Raw genomic sequence first — 23,324 nt, 5'->3', positions numbered from 1 at the left:
CATTTATGCAGCGAGGCTAAATTATGACGGCATAAATCTTCCAGCAAGAATGCTAAGAATGAGGAAGTACTTCATCAGTTTGACAAATGAACAGTGAAGCAACAGCTCCCCTGGTGGCCAGAATATCCTAATGAAAAAGCTGGAATGTTAAGTAGCCTCTGTGTGTCTGTTTATATATGTTGTGTGTCTATGGAATTGAATGTTTGCCATGTATATGTACATTGTAATCCGCCCTGAGTCCCCTGCAGGGTGAGAAGGGCGGAATATAAATACTGTAAATAAATAAATAAATACATCAGTTATTGGGTTTCAGTCAAAGCATCCAGGTTTCTCATTTTTTGGCATGGAACAGATTTCCAAAACTATTAGAACAAACCCATTCATTCTAAAATAATGGGGAGCAAACTTGTCTTGCACAGAATCATAGCTAACATTCCTTATTGTCTCACTGAGGACACTTCAATAAATTTGAAAATAATGCTAGGGTTTTGGGGGCAAAGCCTGATAACTATTGTCTGAGCATGTTTTGAATCTTTAATCTTATAAACATCACCTACGTATTATTTTGCAGATTCTGTTTTTCTTTACGTTACAGTTAATTTGACCAAATAAACCCATTTACCGGTCTTTGAAGAAGAAGATCTCCCCTCTGAGTTGGGCAACAGCATCAAATACAATGTCTTGACCACACAGTTCAGGAGTAACTGGACCAAGGGTTGGACTTGGACCTGGCCCAACATCAGTAGAACCCCCTGTAAATAAAGGAAAGGATGATAACCAAGGGATTTTACACAGCAGAATTTCCTTTAAATATTTCAATGCTAACAATAGGAATACAAGCAATTATGCTTAATTCCATCTTTATATCTGTTGAAACTAAAAGAGAAGTGTCTGAAGAACAATAAGATACCATGAGTGGTGGAAAAGAGTGACTATATTGTTAGGGCATATAAGAAATCAGTTAGTGTTTGCAAACTGTAAAATATATGTGTGAAACTGATTGGCCGGGCCATGCCCGGGGAAATAGCTGAGCCTGGGAGTTTTGGATACTGTTACATAATCAGGCTTGAGCTGTGCAGGTGCTTGCAGAGAGGTAGACACTGAGAAGCAGAGTGTTGTGGCTGAGCTAGTTTCTGATGATGAGGATGATGGGATTCAGATTCCTGTTGGGTCTAAGCTTCCTGGCTCTTTGTCTGTGCCTCAAATCTCTGAGCCTGCTTCCGAGGCTCTCACAGACAGTGCAGTGTCAAAACAGCTGTTTTCACCAGAAAGGAATTTTAACGAAGGGAATAGCGGCCAGGTGCCTTCCCACGATGATATCGACAGTATAGATAAGGATTTGACCCGAGAAGCTCGCCTTGATCTCCGGGTCAGGCGCAGTTCGCATCTGGCAAGCAGAAGGGAGGCTACCTCGGTGCAAGGTCGTCTCAATGCTTTTATGATGCTGAGAGCCTAATGTTTTGATGTTGGGAAGGTATTTAGGCCTCCTGGAAACGCTGTGAAAGCGTCAGTTCAACGTAGCTTATTAGCCTGAAAGCTTCATGGAATAACCTACCCTGGAAAGCAGGATTTCTTGCATTGTGATTCTTGGGGCAAATGTTTCATTGCTTGTACCTGGGACTCTGGTTTGAACTTTGCCAATAGGATTGTGTCTCCTGCTTTTACCTGAAGATCTTTGGAACTGTTTCCTGCATTTAACCTTAATCTTTGGAACTTTGCAATGCTTATTCTTTATTTTGACTTGGATTTTTTTCCTTAATAAATTGTAAAACTACAACTCTTGTGTGGTGGTGTTTGGAAGCAAGGTGAAGCCTACTCTGAGTTGCAACACACAGAGAGAGATTGTTTGGAGTGTGCTCTTGCTTCATGAGCTGGAAGGAGTTTCTCCACATGGACATTTTAAAATCTCTCTAAAAGGACATTATGTGAGTGGATGCAACTGGTTGTACATATGTTGTTCTGTATTATGAAGTGGCGCAGTGGGTTTAACCACTGAGCTGCTGAGTTTGTTGACCGAAAGGTCGCAGGTTTCCACGAAGAGGCATGAACTCCTGCTGTCAGCCCCAGCGTCTGCCAACCTAGCAGTTTGAAAACATGCAAATGTGAGTAGACCAATAGGGACAGCTCAGGTGGGAAGGTAACGGCATTCCATGCAGTCTTGCTGACTACATGACCTTGGAGGTGTCTACGGACAATGCCAGCTCTATGGAAGCTGATGAAGAAACACAACATACAAATTATACAGATCCACCAAGAAAATCCAACAAATGCTACGTTCAGCAAAGGACAAGAGGGATCATCTCACTTCTGCAGGAGTCTACCGTGTACCATGCAGCTGTGGTCTACAGAGGGACCACCAAATGCAGCAGCGTTGCCCAAACATGAATCAAGGAACATGAAAGGCACTGCAGACTCCTTCAACCAGAGGAATCAGCCATAGCAGAACACCTGATGAACCAACCTGGACACAGCATATTATTTAAGAACACAGAAATGCTGGGCCACTCTCACAACCACCATGTCAGAGTACACAGAGAAGCCATTGAAATACACAAGCATGTGGACAATTTCAACAGAAAGGAGGAAACCATGAAGATGAACAAAATCTGGCTACCAGTATTAAAAAGCTCTAAAATTACAACAGCACAACAACAGAGAGGAAACAAACAAGAACATCTAATCACCTCTCAACAAAGGTTTGCTCCAGGCACTGTCAGGCCATTACTTACTTTACTTACTTACTTTATATGCTAATCAAGGTGGTCAGTTGAAACATTCACACCTAGCACCAGCAGACAAGAGTCCTTTGTCCCACCCTGGTCATTCCACAGATATATAAACCCTTTTTCCTAGTTCCAACAGACCTCACTACCTCTGAGGATGCCTGCCATAGATGCAGGTGAAATGTCAGAAGAGAATGCCTCTAGAACATAATAATATAGCCCGAAAAAACCTACAACAACCCAGTGATTCCGGCCATGAAAGCCTTTGACAAAACCTTAAGTGACTTTTGTGCAGAATAAGTCCTAAACTGTAAAAAAAACCCCACATTCGTCCAGCATTCTTTCGATCAGGGTTCCTCAATAATGAACAAGAAGCACTGCCTGAATACCAAACAAAAAGTGGGTGCTAGAAACAATATCACAACCAAACACAGTGAAGACATCTGCCCTTGCGCTATGCTACTCTGCTGCTCAGTACGCATGCCCAGTGTGGAAGACACCTCACCACGCTAAAAACAGTGGATGTGGCTCTCAATGAGACATGCCGCATTATCACGGGGTGTCTGCGCCCTACACCACTGGAGAAATTACACTGTTTAGTTGGTATCGCACCACCTGGCATCTGCCGGGAAGTAGCAGCCAATAGTGAAAGGACCAAGGCACTGACATCTCCAGCTCATCCCTTGTTTGGGTATCAGCCAGCACGTCAATGACTTAAATCAAGAAATAGTTTTCTAAGCTCTACAGAGACACTCGCTGGAACACCTCAGTAAGCAAGAGTCCAAAAGTGGCAGGCTCAAACCCAGAGCCTCAATCAATGGCTGATACCCAATGAGAGACTCCCCCATGGGCACACAGAAAACTGGGTGACTTGGAAGGCGCTGAACAGACTGCGCTCTGGCACCACGAGATGCAGAGCCAACCTCAAAAAATGGGGCCACAAAGTGGAATCCACGACATGCGAGTGTGGAGAAGAGCAAACCACTGACCACCTGCTGCAATGCAACCTGAGCCCTGAGAATGGAGGACCTCCTTGCGGCAACACCAGAAGCACTCCAAGTGGCCAGATACTGGTCAAAGGACATTTAATCAACTACCAAGCTTGCAAACTCTGTGTCTTTTGTATGTTTGTTTGTTTGTTCTGTCAAAAATGTAATACAACTGTTTGGTTGCCTGACACAATAAATAATAATAATAATAATAATAATAATAATAATAATAATAATGAAAAAAATGTTTTCCATTCTTCAAATATTTTCAGATATTCATCTCATCTTCTCCTTGGAAAAACAAATTGAAATCATTACCATAAAGCTCCTGGATTCCTTGAACGTCATCCTGGGAAAGTCGGAAGTGCTTGGTATAAGTATAGATGGGAGCCATGAGGGCACCGGGGTCTTCAGAGTGTTCGAGTCCCATGGCATGGCCAAATTCATGAGCAGCAACCAAGAAAAGACTGTAGCCTGGAAGGAAAATCACATGGTTTTTATGATTGCCTGAATACAGTAAGACCCCAAAATCATGGTAGCACTATTCCCAGTTTCACTCACCCATAACCACTGACACCCTCTAAGACAGTGTTTCTCAACCTTCCTAATGCCGCGACCCCTTGATACAGTTCCTTATGTTGTGGTGACCCCTAACCATAAAATTATTTTTGTTGCTACTTCATAACTGTTATTTTTGCTCCTGTTATGAATTATAATGTAAATATCTGATATGCATTATGTATTTTCATTCACTGGGCCAAATTTGGCACAAATACCCAATACGCCCAAATTTGAATGCTGGTGGGATTCGGGGAGGGGAATTAATTTTGTCGTTTGTTAAATGTAGTTTCTGGGATTTATAGTTCACCATACAATCAAAGAGCATTCTGAACTCCACTAGCGATGGAACTTAACCAAACTTGGCACACAGAACTCCCATGACCAAGAGAAAATACTGGAAGGGTTTGGTGGGCATTGACCTTGAGTTTTGGAGTTGTAGTTCACCTACAACTCCAAAACTCCAAAACCAGAGAGCACTGTAGACTCAAATGATGAATCTGGACCAAACTTGGCACAAATCCTCAATATGCCTAAATGTGAACATTGGTGGAGTTTGGGGGAAACAGACCTTGACATTTGGGAGTTGTAGTTGCTGGGATTTATAGTTCACCTACAATCAAAGACCATTCTGAACCCCACCAAGGATAAAATTGGGCCAAACTTCCCACACAGAACCCCATGACCAACAGAAAATACTGTTTTCTGATGGTCTTTGATGACCCCCTCTGACAACTACAGGAATGGAGATTCCACCTGAACATTAGGAAGAACTTCCTGACTGTGAGAGCCATTCAGCAGTGGAACTCTCTGCCCCAGAGTGTGGTGGAGGCTCCTTCTTTGGAAGACTTTAAACAGAGTCTGGATGGCCATTTGTCGGGGGTGCTTTGAATGCAATTTTCCTGCTTCTTGGCAGAATGGGGTTGGACTGGATGACCCATGAGGTCTCTTCCAACTCTAGGATTCTATGATTCTACCTGCCTCAGAATATATATTCTTATCAGAAGAACTACCTTGGTCTGGACAAAATCCCCACTTGCGGTCTTCATCATAGTTGCTGGTTGAAGAGCACCACATTTTCCCATCTTGACGTCCTGAACTGGTACAGGAATCATACTTGTTTCCCAGGAAGATGAACGGAAAAACACAGGGCGCACCTTCTGAGTTTCCACCAACAGTTGACATGGCTGTCACAAAAAATGCGTACAGACAATAATTATTTAAAAAATATGTACCTTCTTCCCTTCTACTGCAGCCCAGGTAAATCTTCTTGTCTCACATTATGCTTCCCCTGCCCCAACAATAAACAGAACATAGAAGCATCTAAAACAGTAACCAAATAGGAGAAAGGGAGCTAGCATCAGGAAGTCACAAAAGACTGGAGTTGTAGGGAGTTTGGGCTTACTTGAATACATTTAGACATAGTATATTATACTACCTGTCTCTGGGCAGAATCCAAACTTCTTGTCACGGTCATAATCTTCAGTGGTCCCACACCATCGGTATCCATCAGTTCTTCCTTCAGTTGTACAGCTGTCATAGGTGTTTCCTTGAAATTTGAAGGGGAACTTGCAAGGCTGCCCATCGGCATTGCCAGCCATTGTGAAAAGTGCTAGGGAACAAGGAGGAATGAAAGTATAGTGTTGGAAAGGCATTTGTACATTAATCTGTTTTTATTCAGCTTATGGCAATCCATTTAAGACCAAAACACCTTATAACAAAAGACTTGCATCTTTTGTAATAAGTTGTTTTGGTCTTAAATGGATTGGATCTTCCCAGAGGTTTTCCTTTCCTTAAAAAAGAAAAGAAAAATCCCAGCCCTGTGCCTCCAGTATGATAGCGAGATGATGATGGATATATGTTATGGTGAAGTGAACACTGCTTGTCTTTAAACTTTAAACAATCAGGCACATCAAATCACCTCTCAAAAAAAGATTCCCCCAGGCACTTCCAAGCCATTATATGCTAATCAAGGTGGTCAGTTGAAACATTCACACCTAGCTCCAGCAGACAAAAGTCCTTTGTCCTACCCTGGTCATTCCACAGATATAGAAACTAGGCCTGGGTAACAACGGAAAAATTTGTTTCTAAAATCGATTCGTTTTTTGGCGGGTTTTGCGTTTCGTTATTTAAAATAATTACAAAATTTTCCTTTTAAAAAGTTCGATATTTTCGAAATTTCGTAAATGTGAAAAAAATTACAAAACATTAACGAATCGATTTCTGAAACAATAACGAATCGATTCGTTAATGGCGGACGCGACCGCGAAATACGCTAAAAAACCTCTGAGGATGCTTGCCATAGATGCAGGTGAAACGTCAGGAGAAAATGCCTCTAGTCCAGGGCTCCTCAAACTTTTTAAACAGAGGGCCAGGTCACAGTGTCTCAAACTGTTGGAGGGCCGGATTATAATTTGAAAAAAGCATGAATGAATTCCTATGCAAATTGCACATATCTTATTTGTAGTGCAAAAAAACACTTAAAAACAATACGATAATTAAAAAGAACAATTTTAACAAATATAAACTTATTAGTATTTCAATGGGGCCTGCTTTTGGCTGCTGAGATAGGATTGTTGTTGTTGTGTGCTTTCAAATTGTTTCCGACTTAGGTTGTGGTCTGGGCACCACAATTGAAGAGAGATGTTGACAAGCTCTTCAATTGTGTAGTCGCTGTCCAGAGGAGGGCAACTAAAATGATCAAGGGTCTAGAGAACAAGCCCTATGAGGAACGGCTTAAGGAGCTGAGCATGTTTAGCCTGAAGAAGAGAAGACTGAGAGGAGATATGATAGCCATGTATAAATATGTGAGAGGAAGCCACAGGGAGGAGGGAGCAAGCTTATTTACTGCTTCCATGGAGATTAGGACGCGGAACAATAGCTTCAAACTACAAGAAAGGTGATTCCATCTGAACATGAGGAAGAACTTCCTGACTGTAAGAGCCATTCAGCAGTGGAACTCTCTGCCCCAGAGTGTGGTGGAGGCTCCTTCTTTTGAGGTTTTTAAACAGAGGCTAGATGGCCATCTGTCAGAGGTGCTTTGAATGCAATATTCCTGCTTCTTGGCAAAAATGGGGTTGGACTGAATGGCCCACGAGGTCTCTTCCAACTCTATGATTCTATGACCCTGAGTGAGGGCCGGATAAATGACCTTGGCGGGCCGCATCTGGCCCCCGGGCCTTAGTTTGAGGACCCCTGCTCTAGACCATGGCCTTATAGCCCAAAAAAACCCTACAACAACCCAGTGATTCAGACCATGAAAGCCTTCGACAATTCTGAGAGAACAACTATTATAATGGCCCATTTTCAAAGCCTTTCCCCATGTAGTCTCTCCACTGGAAAGCCAATGTTGTGGTGGGGAGACTGAGATGAGTCATTCCCTGGCTACTTAAGCTGTGTCCAGCTGTAGGTCTGGCAGCCTCCATATTTTAAGAGGATGTTTTATTAGCTGAATCAGAGAGCAATTGCAAAGGAAAAAACCCACACACATGGGAACCTCATACAAAGTTGCTTAATACTGGAATAACCGCTGCCAAAAGGAGGTTTTGTCAATCTCTGCACAGAGAGACAAAAAGTGGCAAACCAGACATGAATTCAATGTACTTTTTTCGTCTTTCTCTTTTCAGCAATTCCTTCCAGAGCTCTGAGAGAAGTGGTCAGTAACTTTTGGCTTTTTTATTTGGGCAGCTTGCAAAGCGCGCCGCCAAAAATAACCTCCATTTCTCCGGATTCTATAAGTAGTCTTTTCTTTTCCCTTGGACCGGTAAGATGGAAAGGAAAGGGATGCATAATTTCTTATATGTAGTGTTTTAAATCAATTCTACTTCGACTTTTGTTTTCAGAGTTTTAAAATTGCATTGTGCTTCTTAAAAGGTTTGTATGCTGCCTTGAGTGCTATACTGGAAGACAGGCAATAGGTTAATTAATTAATTAATATATTAATTCGTTAATATACTAATAAATTAATTGATTGAGTCCATGATATGGTTACAACAGGGGTGCCAAGGAGTTGTAGAGACTGATAGGCTAGAATCCTTTTGGCATGTACCAGTTCTGGATGTGTTCAGTCAAAAATCTATCCTATCTTATTTCAATACCACTTTTTAATGTTTATACGTTTTATATCCGCTGGATAATGGAGAAAGGCAGGGAGTTTCAGAAAAACATCTACTTCTGCTTCATTGACTATTTTAAAGCCTTTGACTGTGTGGATCATAATAAATTGTGGCAAGTTTTTAGTGGGATGGGCATCCCAAGCCACCTTGTCTCTCTCCTGAGGAATCTATACAAGGACCAAGTAGCAACAGTCAGAACTGACCACGGAACAACAGACTGGTTTAAGATTGGGAAAGGCGTACGGCAAGGCTGCATACTCTCACCCAACCTTTTTAACTTGTATGCAGAACACATCATACGATGATGTGCATTGATGAATGCAAAGCTGGGGTGAAAATTGCTGGAAGAAACATTAACAACCTCAGATATGCAGATGACACCACTCTGATGGCCAAAAGCGAGGAGGAGCTGAGGAGCCTTCTAATCAAGGAAGAAAGCGCAAAAGCTGGGTTCCAGCTAAACATCAAAAAAACCAAGATTATGGCAACAAGAATGATTGACAACTGGGAAATAGAGGGAGAAAATGTGGAGGCCGTGACAGACTTTGTATTTCTAGGCGCAAAGATGACTGCAGATGCAGACTGTGGCCAGGAAATCAGAAGACGCTTACTTCTTGGGAGGAGAGCAATGTCCAGTCTCGATAAAATAGTAAAGAGCAGAGACATCAGACTGGCAACAAAGATCCATTGCCTAGTCAAAGCCATGGTATTCCCTGTAGTAACCTACGGATGTGAGAGCTGGACCTTAGGGAAGGCTGAGCGAAGGAAGATCGATGCTTTTGAACTGTGGTGTTGGAGGAAAGTTCTGAGAGTGCCTTGGACTGCGAGAAGATCCAACCAGTCCATCCTCCAGGAAATAAAGCCCAACTGCTCATTGGAGGGAAGGAGACTAGAGACAAAGTTGAAGTACTTTGGCCACATCATGAGGAGACAGCAAAGCCTAGAGAAGGGAATGATGCTGGGGAAAATGGAAGGAAAAAGGAAGAGTGGCCGACCAAGGGCAAGATGGATGGATGGCATCCTTGAAGTGACTGGACTGACCTTGAAGGAGCTGGGGGTGGTGACGGCCGACAGGGAGCTCTGGCGTGGGCTGGTCCATGAGGTCACGAAGAGTCAGAGACGACTGAATGAATGAACAACAACAACATGGATACTATGAGGCCCCCTTGTGGTTGCAGCGGATTAAACCACTGAGCTGCTGAACTTGCTGATCAAAAGGTTGGTGGTTCAAATCTAGGGAGCGGGGTGTGCCCCACTGTTTGGCTCAGCTTCTGCCAACCTAGCAGTTCAAAAACATCCCAGTGTGAGTGGATCAATAGGTACTGCCTTGGTGGGAAGGTAATGACGCGCCATACAGTCATGCTGGCCACATGACTTAGGAAGAGCCTATGGACAACACCGGCTCTTCAGCTTAGAAATGGAGATGAGCACCACCCCACAGAGTGGGACACAACTAGACAATGTCAGGGGAAACCTTTACCTTTACTTTACTATGGATAGGATGATAAATATGTATTCATATATATTCTTTTGCTCATTTATAAAACTTCAGTTTCCTCTACTATCGTCAGAAAAAGGTCCGTGGGATTACTGGAAACTGGTTCATATTGGTTCATATTGGTCTATACATAAGGTAGTTCACTTATGGATGCATATATCCTTAGGTTTGCTGAGGCAGACAATAAAATCTTGTAGTTTTCTTTAAAGGCATCCATAGCTTTCTTGCCATAACCCAAAAACTTAAGTGTATATATAGAAATGGTTGATGTCCAATCCAATCTTTTGATATTCCTCAGAATACAAGATGTCTATTTATTTATTTACTTATTTATGATATTTATAGCCTGCCTTTCTCAACCATATCGCGACTCAAGGCAGGTTACAGATTGGCACGATTTGATGTCACGCATTCATAAAAGTGCCATTAAAAACAGTCAACATAACAATATAAAAGCATATATAGAAACCATTAAAACATGTAGTGACTAATGTCATCTTGTTAAAATCATTTTCCACTAACATCGTCTGGCCATTCTATGTTCATCATTCATAGTTTCATGTTATGTATTCTGCTGCATTCTCAAAAGCTTGCTCAAAGAAAGTCAGGAGGGAGGGGGCAGATCTAATGTCCTGAGGAGCGAGTTCCATAGCTGGGGGGACATCACTGAGAAGGTCCTGTCTCTCGTCACCGCCAATCACACTTGCGATGCAGGCGGGATTGAGAGCAGACCCTCCCCAGATGATCTTAAGCTCCTAGATCAGTGGTTCTCAACCTGGGGGTCGGGACCCCTGGGGGGGATCATGAGGGGGTTTCAGAAGGGTCACCAAAGACCTTCCAAAAACGTATTTTCTGTTGGTCATAGGGGTTCCATGTGGGAAGTTTGGCCCAGTTCTATCATTGGTAGGGATCGGAATGATCTTTTATTGTAGGTGAACTATAAATCCCAGCAACTAAAACTCTCAAATGCAAGTTCTATTTTCCCCAAACTCCACAAGTGTTCATTCACATTAGGCATGTTGAGTATTCATGGCAAGTTTGATCCAGATCCATCATTGAGTCCACAGTGCTCTCTGGATCCAGGTGAACTACAACTTCAAAACTCAAGGTCAATGCCCACCAAACCCTTCCAGTATTTTCTGTTGATCATCAGAGTTCTGTGTGCCAAGTCTGGTTCAATTCCATTGTTGGTGAAGTTCAGAATGCTCTTTGATTGTAGGTAATCTATCAATCCCAGCAACTACAACTCCCAAATGACAACATCAATCCCCTGCCAACTCCACCAGTATTCAAATTGGGGCATATCATGTATTTGTGCCAAATTTGGTCCAGTGAATGAAAATACATCCTGCATATCAGATATTTAGATTACGATTCATAACAGTAGCAAAATAGTAGTTGTGAAGAAGCAACAAAAATATTATGGTTGGGGGTCACCACAACATGAGGGACTATATTAAAGGGTCACAGCATTAGAAAGGTTGAGAACCACTGTCCTAGATAGTTCATAAGGAAAGATATGTTCAGGTAGGTCTAGCCACTTATGAACTCCAATACAAATGAATCTACAGATTGGACCAGCATGGAGAATCATAGAATCATAGAATCAAAGAGTTGGAAGAGACCTCATGGGCCATCCAGTCCAACCCCCTGCCAAGAAGCAGGAATATTGCATTCAAATCACCCCTGACAGATGGCCATCCAGCCTCTGTTTAAAAGCTTCCAAAGAAGAAGACATTAGGCCACAGTGACAAGCCTCAACCCACTTTGCTTTCCAGTCATAGAAATCTTCTTAAGGCCAGCAGTGCTAGCATTGGTATGCAACTTACATTCGTGGGGGCAGAATCCGTATTTGCCATCTGTATCAAAGTTGTATGTTGTCGAACACCAAAGGAAGCCATCGTTGCGTCCTGCGTCGGTACAGCTGTTGTATTCTTTGTCATTGAACAAGAAGGGGAATTTGCAGAACTCTCCATCTGCATTGCCATATTTCACCCTCACAACTTGAAAGGAGAGGAGAGAGAATCTGTCAGCAATGGTCATAGTCAAAACACAGCCTTTGTCTGGAGAACGTGTTGAACTTAAAAACAACTTGGCTGCAAACAGAGCTAGCTCAGAAATTACAACGAGAGAAGATCCACCTGGAAGTACTACACAATTAATGTTGTTTCGCAATCTGGAGAGCTATTAAGTGAGTCTGCAAGGAGCCAGCAGTTTGTTTTTTACTATGAGGGTTGAATGAAAAGTAATGCCTGTACCTTCGTAACTCCTCAACAGATGGGACTACTGGTATGCGGCAGGTACTGGATTGTTCAGTAGACTCTCCTCTACAGTTCCATTTTGGCAGGAAGCCTTAGCATTGAACAGTTGTGTTGTTAAAGTGCAAAGTATGGAACCCTGCGCAGACAGTCAGTCAATGCAACTTTAGCAACATGCAGTCAGCAGAAGGTGTCACTCCAAGAAGATTAATCAGAGAATGTAAGCTGTTTATGGTGATTGTGTTGATGTGAGTACTGTGCGTCATTGGATGAGTAAGTTTAAAAATGAAGAGGTGACACCTTCTGCTGTCAAGAATTCAATGACTGCACGTTGCTTAAGTTGCATTGACCGACCGTCTGCGCAGGGTTCCATACTTCACACTTTAACAACACAACCGTTCAATGCTAAGGCTTCCCACCAAAACTGTAGAGGAGAGTCTACTGAACAAGCCAGTACCTGCCACAAACCAGTACTGCCACTTGTGGAGGCATTACTTTTCATTCAACCCTCGTGTTATTATTAATGGCCTGGTAACTGTTTGGCAGGGACCATAAGCACAAAAGTTGTGGTTTCTGATCCCGCTTAGCCTTCAAAATCGAAGATCTCATGATGGTATGATGACAATCAAGTATAATCAGCCCTCCAGATCCATGAATTCTGCATGCAATTACTGAACCATCCACAGTTTTAAAATACAGCCCTAAAAAAAATCCCAAAGGCAACCTTGATTTGGCCATTTTATATAAGGAACATCATTTATTATGCTGTTTTATACAATGGGACTTGAGCGCCCATGGATTTTGAAATCCACAAGAGGTCCTAAAACCAAACCGCAACAGATATCAAGGGTTCTCTGTATCTAATTAGTTGCAATTAATTCCCTTTTCCATTAATGAAGGCTTAATGGAATTACGTCATAAAAAGAGCTTGGAATTGTCCCATATCTATCAACATTTGCTATTTCTACCTACTCTGAAATGAGCTTGGAAATGTTAGCATATATGCTAAAATATTAATGGTAAATCATTAAAGAAGATTAATATGTTGGTAATAAAAATAGGGGAAAAATAAAAATTCACACCATTGTTTGATTTTGTTAATTAATTTTGTTTTAAGCAGTTCAATTAAAAATCCTATTAAATATTACTGAAATTATCAATAACCAATGCAAGTAATGAGAATGGTGTTGATTGTTACTCAAAAGGGATGTTGTTGGCTTTTAATGATTCAAATAATATATGATTTTTGCCGTTATTTTCCAATTGTCATTAAAAATTGTAACAGGGTAAAAGTGGTGAATGAAATTTTAAGGAGTTACGTCCAAGTATCCATGACTGGCATACCCTGTCCTTCACCCAATGTCCAAAGTTCATCATCATCAAAGTGTGAGTCTCCTCCGACTCCTGGTCCGGGTGCAAACGCATGAGCCAAGAGTCCATCTTTGCCATCAAAAGGGTATCCATCACCGTGTTCTACAAGAAGAAGAAGCATCCAATTAATATGCTATTTTAAGAGAAGCTTAATATCTAAATGACAAAGAATGATAAACTATCAATGTGCCCAGTGTTCTATCAGCTTGTATTTGGGCAGGGACACTGGATTAAACTTTGAGATATACTACTACAGACTAGACACTTGGGGGGGGGGGGTGGGTCGCGAGGGGTTGTCCAAAACCATCAGAAAACTATTTTCTGTATTTTCTGTTGGTTGTGGCAGTTCTGTGTGGGAAGTTTGTCCTAATTCTATAGGTGGAGTTCTGTGCTGTCACGCGCTGGGCCTGTGAAAAGATCTGTAGACAGGATGCACTCTGTATGCCCAACGGGATGCCGGGGATGCCTCGGATTAGAGGCCCTATAGATTTCCCTAAACAAAGTCTTTAGAAACTTGGAAAGTTTAGCAAAGTTCTTTATTAGTGCTTAGGTCTTCAATAAATCAAACAAATACTTCAAGGCTTTGAATCAACTGGTGGCTTTCTTAATCTTGTCCACAAGGGACAGGCAACTATCTTCATGAACTGTTTCTTTACTATCAGGGAAATCCTTGACCTCTACTTGGGCAATCTGTCTTAGGCTCTGCTGGAGTGGGCCCCTACACCCGGTCCAAATTACTTTATGGCTGCCGCGAGTGGTCCTTACCAAACAGAGTCCTTTTGTAGATTTCCAAGAGGAAAGAAGGTCTTCAATTCCCAGTGAAGGCTGGCTGTAAAGCTGTGGGACTGGATTCCCCCAGTAAAAACTATGCTTCTCTGTAGAGCTGTGGGACTGAATTCCCCCAGCAAAAGCTGTAAAAATATGAAGCTTTCTACAGGCGGAACTGACTCATGCCCTGTATGAAAGGCTTCTCTGTGAGAACTGAATTAGAGGTCCCCTTTTAACTCCTAAACCAGAAAAAGGGGCAAAACTAAAGAACCTAATGATGATTGATGGGTCATTGGCCCTATAATTGCAAAGCAAGGGAAGACACATTGCAAAATGCATGGAACTGTGAAATACATGCAAACACTCAAAGAAAGAAAAAGAAGCTGGAGCTCCTGGTACAGCCGTACCAGAACAGGTTCAGAATTCTCCTTGATTGCAGATAAACTATAAATCCCAGCAGCTACAACTCCCAAACTCCCGAACGTCTATATTCCCCAAACTCCACCAATGTTCACATTTAGGCATGTTGAGTATTAGTGCCAAGTTTGGTCCACCTCTATCATTGTTTGAGTCCACAGTGCTCTCTTGATGTAGGTGAACCACAACTCCAAAACTTAAGGTCAATGTTCACCAAACCCTTCCATTATTTTCTATTGGTCATGGGAGTTCTGTATACCAAGTTTGGTTCAATTCCATCGTTGGTGGAGTTCAGAGTGCTCTTTGATTGTAGGTGAACTATAACTCCCAGCAACTACAACTCCCAAACGGCAAGGTCCATTTTCCTCAAACTCCACCAATGTTTGCATTTGGGCATGTTGAGTATTAGTGCCAAGTTTGGTCCATATCTATCATTGTTTGAGTCCACAGTGCTCTATGGATGTAGGTGACCTACAACTCCAAAATGCAAGGTCAATACCCACCAAACCCTTCCAGTGTTTTCTGTTGGTCATGGGAGTGCCAAGTTTGGTTCAATTTCATCATTGGTGGAGTTTAGAGTGCTCTTTGATTGTAGGTGAACTATAAATCCCAGCAACTACAACTCCCAAATGACAAAATCAATCCCCTTCCAACCCCACCAGTATACAAATTTGGGTGTATCAGGTATTTATGCCAAATTTGGTCCAGTGAATGGAAATACATCCTGTATATCAGATGTTTACATGACGATTCATAGCAAAATTACAGTTATGAAGTAGCAACGAAAATAATTTTCTGATTTGGGGTCACGACAACATGAGGAACTGTATGAAGGGGTTGTGGAATTAGGAAGGTTGAGAACCACTGGACTAGACACTTTATATTCTGCCTTGGTTAGACCACACCTGGAATACTGTGTCCAATTCTGGGCACCACAATTGAAGATATTGATAAGCTGGAATGTGTCCAGAAGAGGGTGACTAAAATGATCAAGGGTCTGGAGAACAAGCCCCATGAGGAGCGGCTTAACGAGCTGGGCATGTTTAGCCTGAAGAAGAGAAGGCTGGTAGGAGACATAATAGCCATGTATAAATATGTGAGATTAAGTCATAGGGAGGAGGGAGCGAACTTGTTTTCTGCTTCCCTGGAGACTAGGATGCGGAAAAATGGCTTCAAACGACAAAAAAGGAGATTTCTGAACATTAGGAAGAACTTCCTGACTGTGAGAGCCGTTCAGCCGTGGAACTCTCTGCCCCGGAGTGTGGTAGAAGCTCCTTCTTTGGAAGCTTTTAAACAGAGGCTGGATGGCCATCTGTCGGGGGTGCTTTGAATGCAATTTTCTTGCTTCTTGGCAGGGGGTTGGACTGGAAGGCCCATGAGGTCTCTTCCAACTCTAGGATTCTATGATGGACTGTATAAATATCACAGCACAAGTTTTTCTTGGTTTATATGCCTGTTCCTGGAGTTATTTGTAGCATTGGTTCAGAAAATTGCATTGGATAGAGCGCATGAGCTCTAGTTTCTTAGATATGGTTATCGTGGTTTTGTATGGGTCCACAAATGGGGATTGGTAGATGGCATATGTTCTGTATCTCAAAAATTAGAGCTAATAGGGGAGAAAATTGTGCCATTTTTGGAATCGGCAGGTCAAATACATCCAGAAATAGGGCTAACATTTGAGGTACCAAAGTGTGAGTTGGTCCTTCATATATTATGTTGGATAAGACCAGAGTTCTGGCCTACTTCCAATCTTGATCACATTACATTGGAAATGCAGTCCTTCCCCATCAATACTTCTGCCCACCAACGATGACTTTGAATGTGGATATATGAATCAGCTCATGTATCTTTTGCCCTGAGTTTTCCCAAGTTTTCATGGGTCAAAGACAGTGCTTATTTCACTGTAAGCTTTTCTTGGAAAAGAAAAACATCCTGGCAAGGGGATAACCTTGTTATTCATCCTTTTGTGACCACTAGCCTGGCCGCTGTCCTCTCCATAGTTGCTTTTGCATCACTGTGGGCTTTTTATGGTCCAAGCAGATGCCACTTGAAACAAACAACAGTCTCTTGAAGCCTAGACCTCCATTTGGCTCCAGCAATACTGAATTAGATTGACATGAAAGGAAAGTGATTGAAAATAGCAGCCCTTTCTTATACAGGGTTAAGAACTACGAGTAGAAAAAAATCCAAATAAGGTTGATTCCACTCGTTTACTTAATGGAAATTCAAATAACATCTAGATTGCTTTCTTCTCTCTAGGCAGCCATATTTAACTAAGTCATACAATTTAAGGGCTGTTGTGATAGATCCAGGGCTCACAGGATGAGATAAGTGGAACTTTTTGATGACTTGGAACTTTATGTCACGATGCCAGGGCTCTGCCAATATTTAGGCAGAGATGAACCAAACTCCCAGTTTGTATCAAGCAGTTTAATTACTTTCTGGCTATTTTAATGGTCCAAAATATAAAACATAAAGATTGCACTCAGCCAAAGAATATAAAATAAAACAGTTAACACTGTTGCAGGTTCAAGATAACTCCTTAGTCAAAAGGTCCAGTCCAGTGATCAAACGCCGAGAGCTCAATCCACAAAGTCCAGGGATAATAGAATCACAGAGTTGGAAGAGACCTTGTGGGCCATCCAGTCCAACCCCATTCTGCCAAGAAGCAGGAAAATTGCATTCAAAGCACCCCTGACAGATGGCCATCCAGCCTCTGTTTCAAAGCTTCCAAAGAAGGAGCTTCTACCACACTCCGGGGCAGAGAGTTCCATTGCTGAACAGCTCTCACAGTCAGGAAGTTCTTCCTAATGTTCAGATGGAATCTATATGGAATTATAGTGATGCTATAATTCTTCTGAGTGCCCCAGGGTTCTGTCCTGGGCCTGGTCCTGTTCAACATCTTTATTAATGACTTAGATGAAGGGTTGGAAGGTAGGAACATCAAGTTTACAAATGACACCAAATTGGGAGGGATAGCCAATACTTCAGAGGACAGGAGCAGGATTCAAAACGATCTTCACAGATTAGAGATTATTGACCAAAACTAACAAAATGAAGTTCAACAGGGACAAATGCAAGATACTCCGCATAGGCAGAAAAAATGAAATGCAAAAGGTACAGAATGGGGGATGATCCTTGGCTTGAGAGCAGTATGTATGAAAAAGATCTTGGAGTCCCCGTGGACAACAAGTTAAACATGAGCCAACAATGTGATGCGGCAGCAAAAAAAAGCCCATGGGATTTTGGCCTGCATCAATAGGAGTCTAGTGTCTAGATCCAGGGATGTCATGCTTCCACTCTATTTGGCTTTGGTTAGACCACACCTGGAATATTGTGTCCAATTCTGGGCACCATAATTGAAGGGAGATGTTGACAAGCTGGAATATGTCCAGAGGAGGGCAACTAAAATGATCAAGGGTCTGGAGCACAAGCTCTATGAGAAGCGACTTAAAGAGCTGGGCATTTTTAGCTTGAAGAAGAGAAGGCTGAGAGGAGACATGATTGTCAGGACAGAGAGATTTTCAGGACAGAGAGTGTATGACTTGCCCAGGATCACCCAGAGTTTTTCATGTCTCATGGTGGGGAAGAGTTTCATGCATGAAGAGATAGATGGAGGAGAGAGAAGGATGAGTCAGAGGGCTGGATTTATCCCCAAGTAATACTATTACTATTTTGATATCACAGTATAACAAGTTTTGGACCATCAATGATCTGGATGTTCTCCAAGAATCTAGGAATTAGTGAGGGATGGGATTTTATTTGTCGTGTCAGAACAACCAGTCAAATTATATTACATTTCTAAACAGGGATGGGATACCAAGGCATTATGTGTTCCAAGCTATGTCACTTTTTCATAATGGTGATATTATCATGCTGTCTATGGCAAGATGCTACATTAGTCTGTTTGGAGTTGCTTCCAGAGTACCCATTATTATTATTTACCCCATCGTCCAAAATTGATCATGATATCTGCTTCCCCATCATGAATTCGAGAGAAACTCAGTGGTGTGACATCACTCCAGACTTTGAAGGCTCGGGCAAAAGCATCATCCACTGTTTCTGAGTCCAAATCTGGAGTATATCCTAAAATCCTAAACAATAAAATAAAGAAGGAAAAAGACTGGTGAATATGACTAAGAATACCAAGACACATGCAATGTATCTTATTCAAGTAGTGGCTTCCATGGGCAGATCTACTCATTAGATTAGTCAAAACAGAAAAACCTAACAGTGGCTTCGGTGTTTTGCCAGGCTCCAAGAGAAAAAGATAAGAGATTCTAAACTAAAGCGAAACCAATTTCTGAGTGCTTGGAACAAAGCTAATGAGGAGATAAAAGTCCCAAATACATGGTATGTAGACAGATAAAGCATCGTTTGGAATCAAGTCAAGTTTTCGTCCTTGTTTCATGGAACCCTATCTTGGAAGATTGATGTTTAAGTGCCTTTTGTTTCATGGTTTTGATTCTTGGATTCTATTATTTTGTATTCATGCCTCGGATTCATGTTTCCTGGTTTCTTGGATTTTATTAGAGAAGTTTTGACTTTGTTTTCATGGACTTTGCTGGACTATTTTCCCGGGACTACTTTGTTCCTGCTTATCTTCTTAACTAATTGGATTTACCTATTTCTTTAAATGCTTTTTTACTTTGCTGCTTTTTAATTATCTTCAATAAAGGACACCTGCGTGACCGCATCTCTGTATACGAACCCACACGATCCCTTCGATCATCCGGAGAGGCCCTGCTCTCGATCCCACCAGCATCACAGGCGCGATTGGTGGGGACGAGAGAGAGGGCCTTTTCGGTGGTGGCCCCTCGACTCTGGAACTCTCTCCCTAAATCAGACAGGCCCAAATTCTGGCAGTCTTTAGGAGGAGCTTGAAGACGTGGTTGTTCCAGTGTGCCTTCCTGGAATAATGATCCCATAGCACTTTGTCCTCCAAAGTACCTTACATTTTTAAGGTCTGCTCGTATGCCCTTCCACAAATGCCATTATCACCTTTTCGTCCATGTCCCAGCATTACTTCCAATTTTAACTTTACATTTGGCCTTCCCATTGTTTTTAAATTGTGTGTTGTCTTATTGATAATGTTGTATATTTTATTGTCTATGTGTTTTTATTTTAATTGCTTGTATTGTTGTTATTGCTTGTATTGTTGTATTCGGGCTTGGCCTCATGTAAGCCACACCGAGTCCCTTGGGGAGATGGTAGTGGGATAGAAATAAAGTATTATTATTATTATTATTATTATTATTATTATTATTCAGCGGTGTGGTGTTTAAAGTCAGAGGGCTTTTCCTGTTCTGGAGTGCAATAAGAGGCCTATTTGTACCTCAGGCCAAATGTAGTTCCCTGGATATATTTTGGATTACATTAAACTCAAGATTTTACCTGTATGATCACCCTCATACAAGAATTGTGAGTAAACTGATTTATTGTAATATCCTGTGTTCTCGAGTTGTTGTTATTTGCTTGCATGTGTTTAGGATTTTGGGGGAGGCAGACTGACCTAAAGGTTTAAAGACCTTTGCCCATGTTATTCTCCTGTCTTTGTTTTCCTTCATGCTTTCATTTATTTATTATTTATTTATTTAGAGCTTTTATAATCCGGTCTTCTTGACCTCCGACGAGGGACTCAGGCCGGCTAACAACAGAAAATTCATACACAATAAGCTAAAACATAATAACATAATACATTAATACAATAAAATCAATTAAAATACAGATCAAATAATTACATACAGCCAAATCGTCAAGGTAAAATCACAAATTCATCACCATCTGCCAGTGTGGTCAGCCATTACTGACTCGATCACCATTCTGCAAATGCTATATCCCAGAGCCAAGATTTTACCAGCTTTCTGCAAGTCAGGAGGGAAGAGGCAGATCTAATCTCCAACAGGAGAGAGTTCCAGAGTCGAGGGGCCACCACCGAGAAGGCCCTGTCCCTTGTCCCCACCAGATGCGATTGCGAAGGTGGTGGGACCGAGAGCAGGGCCCCTCCAGAAGATCTTAACAACCTTGATGGTTTGTAGGGGAGAATCCGTTCGGACAGGTAAACTGGGCTGGAGCCGTTTAGGGATTTATAGGTTTAAATTGTGCTCGGAAGCTAATTGGTAGCCAGTGGAGCTGGTGCAACAGAGGAGCATTATGCTCCCTGTACCCCGCTCCTGTTAGTAATCTGGCTGCCGCTCATTGGACTAGTTGTAGCCTCCGAACAGTCTTCAGAGGCAGCCCCACGTAGAGAGTGTTGCAGTAGTCTATATGGGACGTAACCAGAGCATGGACCACCGTGGCCAAGTCAGACTTCCCAAAATACGGGCGCAGCTGGCACACAAGTTTTAATTGTGCAAAAGCTCTCCTGACCACCACCGAGACCTTGTCAGATTTTGTAGCACTCTGTTTGATGCTGGTCTTTGCATATTCAGGCATTAGCATCATGAAAAAAAAACAAACAGTTCCACATTGCGCTCACTGGAACTTACTCCTGAGTAAGAAAGTTTACATTTGTAGTCTCCGACATGTCTATTTTATCTCTCTCTTTCTCTATCATTCTTTGCTTGCCTGCTTTGGTGACATAGTTCATTTTTGCCTTTCAACATCATCTCTAGGAGTTTCGGGGGGGAAAGGGACACATGTAGAGACACTAAACACTGAGCCTTGAGGCGTCAAGTGATATGGAAATCATTAAAAGACTCCCATCGTACGTCCTCCATCTAAAACTGATCCAAGCAGACTTTTAATGGACGATGAAGCGCTTGTTAAAATATGCGCAGTCCAAAACGCTCTGTAATTTCTGGTCTGCTTTCTTTCTGCAGACATAACATGGCTGTGGGGTTAATATCATCTCCAGCTAGAAATGCCAGATCAACTTTAAAAGCAAGCGAGAGAGAGAGAGAGAGGAAAAAGCAGACACTGTGGAGCCTGCGGTGTTTTGTTCCATGGACGAATAGCAGAATTTGGAAGAAAGGAGTAACCATTATTATGCTTTTTTTGAAGTCACAATGTTCTGGAATAATGGGACAACCATTGAATGGAAAAAAATGATCTTGCTAATAAAGAATACGAAACATTTAGGAATGCTCTAGTTACAGAAAGACTACTTGATTTGCAAAAGCTGCATGGTTTGTTCTACCAGAAATTGACCATAGAATCATAATATAAGACTAACTACTACTACTACTACTACTACTACTACTACTACTACTACTACTGATTAATTGATTGCCTCTCCGGATGGTTCGAGGCAGGGTACAACAAAGTCAAAACATCTGAACATAAAAATGCCTAGAGAAATGTTCTCTCAAGGAATCTAGGGTGTCCATCTTGTCTGTGGTCAACTTCCATCACTCATAAACCCCTCCCAAAATATAGTGGAAAGGACTTTAAAAACCCCCAAAACTAAATGATGATACAGTGAATGTGTGAAAATGACAGCTCTCAGCATCCCCAAGACCAGGAACCTTTAGGGGAGGAGGATGCTCCAAATGCACTGTCTCCAAGCTGCAAGCTTGCTTCTCCTTGGATTTCTCTTAGAGCATCCTAATCTGTACATATTTCCTATTCCTGGACTGTAACTCCAAGCAATCCTCCAGATAGATAAGATATATAGATTAGATAGAGATATATAGTAGGTAGATAGATCAATAAGGCGGACTGCTGGGAGTTACAGCCCAAGGAAGAAAAGGAAGAAAGGAGAGAAAGAAAAAGGGAGGGGAAGGAAGGAAAGAGGTAGAGAAGGAAGGAAGGAAGGAAGGAAGGAGAGAAGGAAAGAAAAAAGGGAAGGAAGGAAGGAGAGAAGAAAAAAGGTAAGGGAAGATGGAAGGAAAGAGAGAGGGAGGGAGGGAGGGAAGGAAAGAAGGAAGGAGGAGAGAAGGAAAGAAAAAAGGAAGGAAGGAAGGAAGGAAGGAAGGAAGGAAGGAAGGAAGGAAGGAAGGAAGGGAGGAGGAGAGAAAGAGGGAGGAGAGGTTGGACACAGCAACGCGTGAAGGGTACAGCTAGTATCTATATAAATAAAAATGTGATGTTCAATGTATTGTCGAAGGCTTTCATGACCGGAATCACTGGGATGTTGTAGGTTTTTTTGGGCTATATGGCCATGTTCTAGAGGCATTCTCTCCTGACATTTCACCTGCATCTATGGCAAGCATCCTCAGAGATAGTGAGGTCACCTCACTACCTCTGAGGATGCTTGCCATAGATGCAGGCGAAACGTCAGAAGAGAATGCCTCTAGAACATGGCCATATAGCCCGAAAAAACCTACAACAACCCAATGTCATATTCGTTTGTGGGATTAACATAACTCAAAAACTACTGGACGAATTGAGACCAAATTTGGATACAATACATCTATCAGGCCAACAAGTGACCATCACTCATAAAAACACTGAAAAGCACAGCAGAAGAGACTTAAAAAGCCAAAAAATAAAAAAAAAAATGCATTATAACACATGCACAAAAATGCATGCACAAAATCACATATATACAAAAACATACATATATACACATATACACAAACATATACACATATATGCACAAAACACATATACACAGACTGGGCCACAGCAATGTGTGGCAGGGGACAGCTAGTTAAGCAATGAATGATTTTCTTCTTAGACTAACT

The 23,324-nt window shown here is 41.9% G+C and overlaps 1 protein-coding gene across 1 annotated transcript in view; it reads right to left on the bottom strand.

Moving 5' to 3' along the window:
- The window catches only part of MMP2 (matrix metallopeptidase 2), a 46,164-nt gene that overhangs the window by 17,296 nt on the left and 5,544 nt on the right, over window positions 1–23,324 (bottom strand). Inside the window, exons 3-9 of the mRNA XM_060787884.2 lie at window positions 18,643–18,791; window positions 13,486–13,614; window positions 11,713–11,886; window positions 5,709–5,882; window positions 5,284–5,457; window positions 4,031–4,186; window positions 623–752 (exon numbers count right to left, since the gene is read on the bottom strand). Of these exons, the coding sequence (XP_060643867.2) occupies window positions 623–752; window positions 4,031–4,186; window positions 5,284–5,457; window positions 5,709–5,882; window positions 11,713–11,886; window positions 13,486–13,614; window positions 18,643–18,791 (1,086 nt within the window). The remainder of the gene's footprint in view (window positions 1–622; window positions 753–4,030; window positions 4,187–5,283; window positions 5,458–5,708; window positions 5,883–11,712; window positions 11,887–13,485; window positions 13,615–18,642; window positions 18,792–23,324) is intronic.

This window comes from Anolis sagrei, chromosome 8, assembly GCF_037176765.1.
Source record: "Anolis sagrei isolate rAnoSag1 chromosome 8, rAnoSag1.mat, whole genome shotgun sequence".
NCBI classification, from domain to species: Eukaryota; Metazoa; Chordata; class Lepidosauria; order Squamata; family Dactyloidae; genus Anolis; species Anolis sagrei.
This window is presented reverse-complemented; position numbering and strand designations above follow the sequence as displayed.